The 10,998-nt window shown below is 48.7% G+C and overlaps 1 protein-coding gene across 1 annotated transcript in view; it reads right to left on the reverse strand.

Annotated features, from left to right (window-relative positions):
* Positions 1–2,165, reverse strand: part of ST8SIA2 (ST8 alpha-N-acetyl-neuraminide alpha-2,8-sialyltransferase 2) — a 43,880-nt gene extending 41,715 nt beyond the window's left edge. The window contains exon 1 of the mRNA XM_065559268.1: positions 1,814–2,165. Coding sequence (XP_065415340.1) covers positions 1,814–1,914 — 101 coding nt within the window. The 5' untranslated portion in view covers positions 1,915–2,165. The remainder of the gene's footprint in view (positions 1–1,813) is intronic.
* Between the last annotated feature and the right edge of the window lie 8,833 nt (positions 2,166–10,998).

The raw sequence follows: 10,998 nt of genomic DNA on the forward strand, positions 1-10,998 counted from the left end.
CCTAAGAGGAGTGAGGGGACCCTTGTCGTTTCAGCCTGGATGGCGTTAGCGGGACTCTGATGCATAGAAATCTCAGATCTTTTGCCTCCATGCTGCCTGCAGCAGTGAGTTCTGCAGGTTAACAGAAATCCGGCGCTGTTTATAAAAGTGCCCCCTCCATCCCCACTCCGTGCCCCTATAGAATGCTTGGCCTTTTAATGCCAAGCGGCCCCTGGGCGTAGGTTATTATGGGGTGGAGTCACGCCCAGCGGCCACCTGGCAGGGTCTCCAGGCCAGCGGCTACAAGAGACCCACCTGCTCACCGCAGCTAGTTGCTAGCCCGGGGCTGGAGTGGAGGAGGGAGGAGCCTTCGGAGCAAGACACAGACGGGTCCAGGGGAGGAGGGAGAGATGGGGGGCTCACAGGGAGTTAATCATAGAACCCCAGCCCCACCGCGTGGAAACCCCTGCACATTTCACACTGGGCTCTCTCCGCTCCCATCCCATCCGGACCGGTATCTGTTCCCCCGTCCCCATCCGGACCGGTACTGGCTCCCCCATCCCCACCCGGACCGGTACCTGTTCCCCCGATTCCCATCCGGACCGGTACCGGCTCCCCCCATTCCCACCCGGACCGGCACCTGTTTCTCCCATCACATCGGATCCTACCCGCTCCCCATCCCGCCGGTACCGGTGCCGGCTTCCCCCATCGCTAGTCGGGCCGGTATCTGCTCCCCGCGCCCCCTGTTCGCTTCTCAGAGACCCTCGTTCCCCACTTGCTCAGTCCCCGAGAGCAGAGAGCGAAACACGCCCCCTTCCCACCTCGGCAAAGGCAAGAGACCCGGAGAACCAGACAAAGAAACTCTCCTGAACCCCCCGCCCCTCCTTCCTTTCTCCTCCGTCATCTCCTCCCCCAGCACCCACCCCGGCACCCCTCTCCTCCCCCAGCACCCACCTCTCTCCTCCCCCAGCACCCACCCCGGCACCCCTCTCCTCCCCCAGCACCCACCTCTCTCTTCCCCCAGCACCCACCCGGCACTCCTCTTCCCCCCAGCACCCACCTCTCTCCTCCCCCAGCACCCACCCGGCACCCCTCTCCTCCCCCAGCTCCCACCTCTCTCCTCCCCCAGCACCCACCCGGCACTCCTCTCCTCCCTCAGCAGCCACCTTTCTTCTCCCCCAGCACCTACCCCGGCACTCCTCTCTTCCCCCAGCACCCACCCCTCTCCTCCCCCAGCACCCACCCGGCACTCCTCTTCCCCCCAGCACCCACCTCTCTCCTCCCCCAGCACCCACCCGGCACCCCTCTCCTCCCCCAGCTCCCACCTCTCTCCTCCCCCAGCACCCACCCGGCACTCCTCTCCTCCCTCAGCAGCCACCTTTCTTCTCCCCCAGCACCTACCCCGGCACTCCTCTCTTCCCCCAGCACCCACCCCTCTCCTCCCCCAGCACCCACCCGGCACCTCTCTCCTCCCCCAGCACCCACCCCGGTATCCCTCTCCTCCCTCAGCACCCACCCCTCTCCTCCCCCAGCACCCACCCGGCACCTCTCTCCTCCCCCAGCACCCACCCCGGTATCCCTCTCCTCCCCCAGCACCCACCTCTCTCCTCCCCCCGGCACTCACCCCGGCACCTCTCTCCTCCCCCAGCACCAACCTCTCTCCTCCCCCAGCACCCTCCCCGGCACCCTGTCCCCTCCAGCACGGAGCACCCCCTTTCCTCCGGGCAGTCGACCCCCCTGCAGACAGCCCAGCGCCCACCGGTGCCTCCCGAGCGCCCGTCCCGGAGCCGGCTCCCCGGCGGCAGGCGGCGGGGCAGGGCGCGGGGCTGCTTACCCGCTCTCCTCCTCCTCGAGCTCCGAGATGTCCACGAAGATGAGGAAGCCCACGAGCAGGGTGAGCAGCGCCAGCGCCCAGCTCCGGCACGGCAGCTGCATGGCTCCTGGCCGGGGGCGGGGGGCGGCTGGCTGGGGAGCCGCTCTGGGGTCCTGGGCGGAACCCCCCGGGAGTGCCAGCAGCTCGGGGGCTCGCCCGAGAAACGCCCCCACCCCCTGCCCGACTCGCCGGGTTCGCTCCTTCTTCGCCCTTCCCTGCAGCCCGGGGGTGGGCAGGGGCTGCTGGCAGAGCCCGGTCCCCTCTTTGCAAAGGAGCAGGAGAGCGCTTTTCCCACCCTCCCTGACGCTGAGAGAGGGAGGGAGGGAGGGAAGGAGACAGAGACTGGGAAATGTATCCCCTTCCTCCCTCCCTCCGTCCCTCCCCCCCCCCCCCTCAAAGTTTGTCTGACACACAGACCAGCACCTGGGGACAGCACTGAGCTCTTGCCTGCACTCCCCTGACACAGACAAGGGCAGGTAGAGGTGTGGGCAGGGGCAAATGCTTCATAAGTGTGGGGCAGATCCACACACCTCTCATGGCATTGGAGGTGCTATACCCTGGCATAGGCAGAACCTCTGGCCACTCCTTATGGACCCATGTGAGATCTACTATGTACAGAAGATGGACTTAGTATGATTAAAACTTACCCCTGCCCAGGGGGTGTGATCTGCCTTCATTCATTACTGTCTGCTAAGTGGTAGGAGACCCTCAGATGAAAGGCACTAGATTACTTATTATTTGTATTACCCTATCACCTATCATGGACCAGCACCCCATTGCACAGGGATCCAAATTTTATAGCCAAGCCCTCTAGATGTGTACTGGCAAAAATGCCCCTGGAAGTATTTTGCACCTACAAAATGATGTGTGCACCAGCCTTCCTTTGTACACAATCTGCACACATAAATATAGGCGTTGGAGGAATTTTTGCAGGACAATTGCTTATGCGTGTATTGGAGGGAGTGCCAACTGGTGGCAGGTTTCGGACAAAATATACTATTAATAATGATGATTATTATAATCACATTTAATACAGTAGTGATTGTACCTTTCCCCTTCTTGTATAATGTATACATTAAGTGGAGTCCTTTGGGATAAAGAGCACTATCTAAACATAACATATATGATTCATTATTAACATTCCTTATTAGTATTAATATATAACATGGGGGAAAATAAGTATTTGAAAAGTGTGATGCTGCTTTTGTAATAATACATTGTTGTCCTGGTGTGACTCAAGCTCACTAGAGTTACATCAGGGATTAATTTGGCCCATTGTGTTTACCAGCAAAGGAACACAATAGTTTTACTTCCCAGAGACCTAGAGGTGTCTGTCACACAACCAGCCCCAGTAACCTGCTGCAAGCTACAGCCAGAATCTTAGTTTCTATGCTGGAGAGAAATGGCTGCTGGGGTTAGAGCTGCAATTTCTTTCACAGGCAGGGTTGTGATGGGTGTGGGTGTGGGTGTGAGGGGGTGGGAGGAGAGGAAAAGGAGGAGGGGTTGAACCAGAGAATGACCTAAGAGGTCCTTGCCTTCCAGCCCTGTCATCTATGAGGCTATGTTTCCAGGATGGATCCTGCCATGGAGATAAAGGGCCAATAATGCAATGGGGTTAGCTAAGGCCAAGCTGGCTTGCTGTGTCTAAAACCCAGGCTTGTTGCAATTGATCTAAAGGTTGCTGGACAGAACAGTGAACTATCTGGTGTTACACTTGCCACCAAACTGGAGAGGTATGCAGTGGATTATAATGCAGCAGATACAAGCGGCACAGATTGGGTGGGGTAGATAAGGGGGAGAGAGAGAGAGAGACTAATTGCTTACATATTTAAACAGCATCTTTAGCCTGAATAGGATGACTATTAAGCAAGACAGGGTTATTAAATGGGGCCACTTGGAGAACTGCCATTTTCTGTTCTACACTCAATTTTGTACTGGTATAGCTATGTCGAGTAGGGGTGTGATCTTTTTATTAATAGAGATATTCTGGTACAAATCCTGATGTGGATGCAGTTATATGGAACTAAGGTACACTGATCAAACATGGCTACCACTATAACTGCGCCCACACTGAGTGTATGTGGAGGGCTGTACCAATATAACTACACCAGTATAGTTAAAGTGGCACAATTTTTTGTGTGTAGCCAGGGGAATATGGGGTGTTCCCCTAGTACTAGATGCCAATATTAAAGAGGCAGCGGGGGGTGGGGGTGGGGATCTTTTTGTACCTGATGCCCTTTCATAGCCTCCTGTGGGAGCTGGGCTTTTGAAATTGAATATAATTGTAAATAGGGGGAACAAACCATCAGGTACTGTGCATTTATAGGTTAAAATACAGCATGGGCCAGTCCAGTACAATTACACTGTGCCTCTGTATATACTAGAAGAGCATATCCAGTAGATTTAGACTCTGTAAACAGTATTCATAATGGAGCCTAGCGAGACCTTTGGGTTTAATAAGACTTTGTGGTAGTGGAAATAGCTCCATAATTTCCCCTCTGCAGCAATCCAGAAAAAAAGGTCTCGTTTTCCTTTCAATTTCCATTTCCTCAGCGTCTCCGCCCACCCCATCTTGAGGCTCCACAGGAAATGGGCTGCGTGGCTAGCCTCACAAATGGGCTGTAGCGCGTGCGGTGAAAAGGGGCTTTGAGAGGGAGGCTGGATAGTATGATGGCTGGCATCTGGGATTCCTAAGAGGAACAGGAGTGGAGCTCTCCTCCTGTGAGTCTTAGGAACACCACACGTTAGGCACTTTCCCCGGCTATGCGAAGCTCTAGTGGTACAGAAGCTCTGCTCCTCAGGGTCCCCGCCTGCTCCACCCCAGATGGTGCTTCAGTCCCTTCTGTCTGATCCTTCTGTTTAGAGTGTGCCAGCCCCATTGGCTGAATACCAGAACAGCCTCAGAGTGGTCTGAGTAGGAGGGCAGGATTCTATGCTCTGCTTGTGGCAGGAGTCATACGCCATAGGCTGTTTGTCTGTCTGGGTGAGGACTTTATTAGGGAATGGGGCTTGTTGGCTGGAGCATCATCTCTTCTGCTAAGGAGAGACTTGTGTAAATAGATGCCTGCTCTGGGTCTTCATCAGCTGCCACTAAGTCAGTCAATGGGAACCCTGCTATTGACTGCAGTGGAAACAAAATCAGGCCCTGAAGGAGGCACATTGTGAGTTGAGTTTGACGTCCTATACCAGGGAGCTCCATAGTTAGGTACTTTTGCAGAGAACTCTGCAGAATCTTGCTCTTGGTGCCATTGACTGCCTGGTGCCTATTGATGGCGTGTTCTTGGAGCGCTGCAGAGGGAAAGACCATTCTATAGGTGGTCAGGCGTTGGCTATGAGGACCAGAACCTTGAATTGGATCCAGTATTGGAGAGGGAGCTAATATCCTGGATGAAGGATGGGGTCTGGCTCCCTGGATTCCATGGGTTAAGGAGCCAGGCAATTTACTGACTTGTTTTGTAACTGATTAACATAGTCACATAATGTCACATAACTCCATGCAGCTGTGACATAAATCTGGGGAACTTACTGCATTAGTTAGGTCTAAATGTCTAGTACAGCAGCCTTGAATATAGGCACAAAATCAGTATAACAGAAACAGAGCATAGTACAGTATATTTCAGCCTGCACACAGTCCTTCTGGAGACTCTCCCACAAAGGATGTTGCAAGATTTGGGTTTAACACACCCTCTGTTGAAGATATTGTATTTATCCCAAAGTGCATCACAAACAATGGGCCTGATTCTGCAGCTCTTAGTCACACTGTATATTGAAGCCACTGGGACTATTCGCCCACTTAAAATTAAGCAGGTGCACAAATGTGGCAGGATTGGAATCCATAAACCGTCAGGGCCTCAATTTTATATCTCCTCTACAAGACAGGTTGCAGGAAGATTAGAGCAAACTATGGAAAACAGTTCGTAAAGGAAGAGTAATATGTTCTGAAATAGAATAAAAGACTATTATATCATCTTGCCTCTGGTAATTTGGAGAATAATTCTCCACTCCTAGAATTCTGCACTAAATAAAATTGGGTATACTGAAAAAAATTATAATCTTTGCATAGTGGCAAAAGCAACTTCTTTATACAATGTTGCATTCGCTGCTTTGAAGGAAAGGAAAAGGAAGAAAAGACACTTTTACATTTCCTTTTGACCTTTTATAAATATCAGTTTGTATTAACCAAATTCCCATACAAGAGCTCCAAAGATTCAAGAAATAACAGTTAACTCTCTAGGGATGTTAACCGACAACTTGAGGAGAGATGGTGGATTTAGAATGCAGATGTGAAAGACACAGATGTGCAGAGAGAGCAGAAGTTCTACATAGGTAAAACCAAGTCTTTAACCTGAGCAGGAGTCACCAAGCAGTGGCGTCCTGAACTGGCAGGGGAGGGACAGACAAAATGATCTAATAGTGTCTTCTGCGATATGATGAATGATAAGTCCTTGTGCAGTGAGACCTTTCTCCTTCAAATTTGCAAAGCTGTAAAATGCACATAACCTTTATCATAGCTGTCAGCCCCAAATGAACAAAGTTTACAGTCCATTTTATACAGCTAAACAGCATGGTGACGTGATAAACAGGCATGACAAATTAACCAGGGCCACAACCTTTCATAGCCTCATTATCAACACTATAACCTGCCTCCAGGTGCTTCCTCCAGTGAAAGCCTCAGGCCTTCTGAAAAAGTGAAACATCTCCCACAGGGCAGGAAGTGTCTGTTCCTCCCCAACAAGTTTATAGATTCATAGCCTCTAGGACTGGAAGGGACCTCGAGAGGTCATCGAGTCCAGTCCCCTGCCCTCAGGGCAGGACCAAATACTGTCTAGACCATCCCTGATAGACATTTATCTAACCTACTCTTAAATATCTCCAGAGATGGAGATTCCACAACCTCCCTAGGCAGTTTATTCCAATGTTTAACCACCCTGACAGTTAGGAACTTTTTCCTAATGTCCAACCTAAACCTCCCTTGCTGCAGTTTAATCCCATTGCTTCTTGTTCTATCCTTAGAGGCTAAGTTTTCTCCCACCTCCTTATGACACCCTTTTAGATACCTGAAAACTGCTGTCATGTCCCCTCTCAGTCTTCTCTTTTCCAAACCCAATTCTTTCAGCCTTCCTTCATAGGTCATGTTCTCTAGACCCTTAATCATTCTTGTTGCTCTTCTCTGGACCCTTTCCAATTTCTCCACATCTTTCTTGAAATGCGGTGCCCAGAACTGGACACAATACTCCAGCTGAGGCCTAACCAGCGCAGAGTACAGCAGAAGAATGACTTCTCGTGTCTTGCTCAAAACACACCTGTTAATGCATCCCAGAATTATGTTTGCTTTTTTTGCAACAGCATCACACTGTTGACTCATATTTAGCTTGTGGTCCACTATAACCCCTAGATACCTTTCTGCCGTACTCCTTCCTAGACCGTCTCTTCCCATTCTGTATGTGTGAAACGGATTGTTCCTTCCTAAGTGGAGCACTTTGCATTTGTCTTTATTAAACTTCATCCTGTTTACCTCAGCCCATTTCTCCAATTTGTCCAGATCATTTTGAGTTTTGACCCTGTCCTCCAAAGCAGTTGCAATCCCTCCCAGTTTGGTATCATCTGCAAACTTAGTAAGCGTACTTTCTAAGTTCATTAGCAGGAAGCAGCAGTGCAGATTTGGCAAGGTTCAGTGTCCCCAGTCTTCTCCCGAAGGCTCTTGTCATCCATAGCAGAGCCCACTTCTGCATAAACCCCACTCTTGCAGAAAGAATCCATTGCATCTTTGGTTGGTGAACGGATCCACACCTAATCATGCCTAAGCAGCCTTCCAGTGAGCAGAGCAAGGCACCGGGAACCAGGAGACCTAGGTTCTTTTCCCAGATCTGTTTGACTTTGGACAAAGTCACTCAAACTGTGCCTCAGTTTAACTATATGCAAAACAATACTTACCCACCTCACAGAGATACTTCGCTGCTCCCAAAGTGCTTTGAGATCATTGGATGACTTGGCTCATGGGTCTAGAAATGTGTTCTTCACTTAAGAGGCAAGACATATCGAGTCCGATTCTCAGTTGGGGTAATCTGATGCAGGTTAAAATCAAGGGAACTGGGTTGATTTATTCCAGATTAGAATCTGGCCCTCTAAATTCCATTTTTGGATGAACCATCCAAGAGAGGAATATTTATACCTGGTTCACTGGGCTGGAGCAAATGATCCTCACTGTTTTGGGATGGAGAGTGTAAAATATCAACGCACTCCTCTTCCCAGTGTTTATTGTCCTCAGGAGTCGACCTCTGCCATATTCTCTACACCTAGAGCTGTGCAACAGCAGCGAAGATCCTCATTGGCACAAAATAAATGGAGAGCGCAAAATTAAATTGTATTAATTTCAAGCTCTATTAGGATTTTCTGGAAGTAAAAATCAATAGCAAAGGATGGAATCAGTAGGGAACGTGACCTGATTTTCCCAGCCTCTGAGAGGGAATTGTAAACAATGAAGAGACAATAAAATACACAACTATAAAAATGTACTAATTTCTCTGATGGGGAAAAAGAGAAAATAAAAAGCCTGCATAAACAGCCACTTGACTGTTGTTTGGCATGAATGTCCAAAACAGATAATTGTCCATTATTCTCCTTTGTTTTTTCTCTCCTATAGGAAATTGCAAAATGGGGTGATCCATCCCAACATTTCATCATGTACAACTCACTGTTGTCAGAGTGTAATGTTTGATATAAAACAAGATTAATCTTTCTTTTTATTATTTTTTTTCTTTTAGCCCAGCTAAACTGTTTTCGATGAATAAAAACACTATGTTGCAATGATATTGATAATTTGCATGTGAAAAGCTTTCCACCTGGTAACAAAAACAATTGTTTCAGTTGTGCCACCACTAGTCACAAGAGATAAGGTCCGTTCTCCTCCTCCTCAATTAGACACACAAAAACCTGAAAAAGGTAGAAAACGTGTGACAATTGTACCTCCTGTTATCTGAGACTGATGCTAATGTAGTGATATTTCCAAATGCATCTGCACAGCTGGCACTGTACCCAATCCATTATAGCCTGGCAGTTTATGCATCTCTAACAGGGCACCTCCAATTTGGGAAGGTGGAACATATTTGAGTACTGTCAGATGTCAAGTTTTTAAATGCAGCGTTAATGGCATTTGGCTGAAATCCCCAGATTTGCATTGGTCCTCTTTGTTGCTGTCATGCTTTGATGGATTATCAAACCACCAGGTGGCAGTGTGTGTGTAGTGGGCGGGGAACATTCTCTCAGGGGGGCCATGAACTTGGGAATGTTTTGATCATGCTTGATGAGCACAGGGTCACAGAGGTGCCCAAGGCAGTGAGAAAGAGAAGGAAACAAGCGGGAGGAGGCTTTAACTTTAAAGAATGTTGGTTCTTGCTGCGTTTTCATCGACCCTTGTAAACCTCCACAACCAAAGAGAGCAAATCCACTAAGTTCAAAGCCAGTGTCAGCTCCACAGGCTCATGGAAGCAGTCAAAGAGAAATTTGCATTTGCAAATTTTCCTTACATAGAGCCAAACAAACAAACAAACAAAGGAGCCTTTCATAGATCATGTTGCTGTAGAAAAAGCACAAGAGTTACCTGTTCTATTCCCTGCTTACCCTGAGCCTACACACTTCAGCCTTATTCTTGTCTATGGCTTTGTCTACACTACCAAGTTTTGTGGCCCCAAACTGCCTTTTGGCAACAAAACAGTGCGAGCGTACACACCGCAATGCGCCTTTCTCAGGAAAAATGCCAGGTTTCGGCCACAAAAAACCTCCACCCCACGAGAGACTTTTTTTCTTTTCCCCTTCCTTTATTGTCGACAAAGAGCCAGTGTAGACACTGCTGTTTGTTTTGTCGACAGAATTGGCTTCTGCCAGTATCCCACAATGCCTGCCCTGATCGCTCTGCTCTTTCAAAGCTGCAGCAAGTATCTGACAGCTGAAGGTGCTGCTCCGTTTGAGGAACAAAGAGAAAATCACTGGAATGCTCTTGTTCTGCCCTGCACTAAGAACACAGTGGCAAGCAGATTGCTGTCATAGGGAGGGTGGGAGGAGAGACTGCTGGGCTGCTTTGACGTTCCTCAGCACGGAGAGCTCCCAGAGCTACTCACGATGCTGCTCCTGGCACTGAGAAGGCTGTGGGAGAACTTGGAGGGAATCCTCCCAAAATGCACAGGGATCAGCTCTGCCTTCCCACAACACTGCACTGTGGGATACATACCCACAATGCATTGCTCACACTGTCGACATGCCCACAATGTGGACATGATCTGTCGACAGAGGGAGCCAGTGTGAACACCCTTTGGTGATTTTTGTTTTGTCGACTTTCGGGTGTCAACATTAAGTTTTGTTGACAAAACTTGGTAGTGTAGACAAAGCCTGTGTTACAACTGGAGGTGCGACTGTCGCTCACGTAGGCCCGGAGTTGTACACATTCAGTGGATCAACCTGCTGATTTAGAAGTAAAACTCATTCATAAGAGCAATAACATATTGGCACCTTGCACTATAATGAAATCGGGCTAAACAAGACCATATTTTCAATTAATCGGACTGGATTGTGTGATGTGTGTGTGTATAATACTTATATTTTCTATAGACAATCTGCAGTGATTCAAATTTAACAGCACTTTGCACAAAATAAACCCCAACTGGTTATTATTTCTCCTCTACACTGATAGCTTTAAAGTGACTAGTTAACATAGAAGGGCTTCAGATACAAAATTCAGACCTGGATTTCGTCCTCATCCCAGTTCAGAGCTGTTAGGAGGTGATATTCCTCTTTGGCTTGATATTGTACTAAACCCTAATCATGATGTTTATGTCTGAGTTTCAGGGGCATTTTGGGATTTGAAGTTCTGGTTCTGGTCTTTCTATACTAGAAAGATTACAGTAGTTCATCTTGTCCTGAACTTGGCAGAAACTCAGTCACTCTTTACGGCTGTGTTGAAAGCCAGGTCAGAAAACCTGATCTATAAGGAAAGATTTAAAAAAACTGGACATGTTTAGTCTTGAGAAAGACTAATGGGGAGACCTGAGAACAATCACTTATGGCCAGATTTTCAAAAGAGTTTAGTATGTTGGATGCACGTAAGGCCTGGTCTACACTGGGCGGGGTGTGTGTCGATGTAAGATACGCAA

Source organism: Chrysemys picta, chromosome 10, assembly GCF_011386835.1.
Source record: "Chrysemys picta bellii isolate R12L10 chromosome 10, ASM1138683v2, whole genome shotgun sequence".
NCBI classification, from domain to species: Eukaryota; Metazoa; Chordata; order Testudines; family Emydidae; genus Chrysemys; species Chrysemys picta.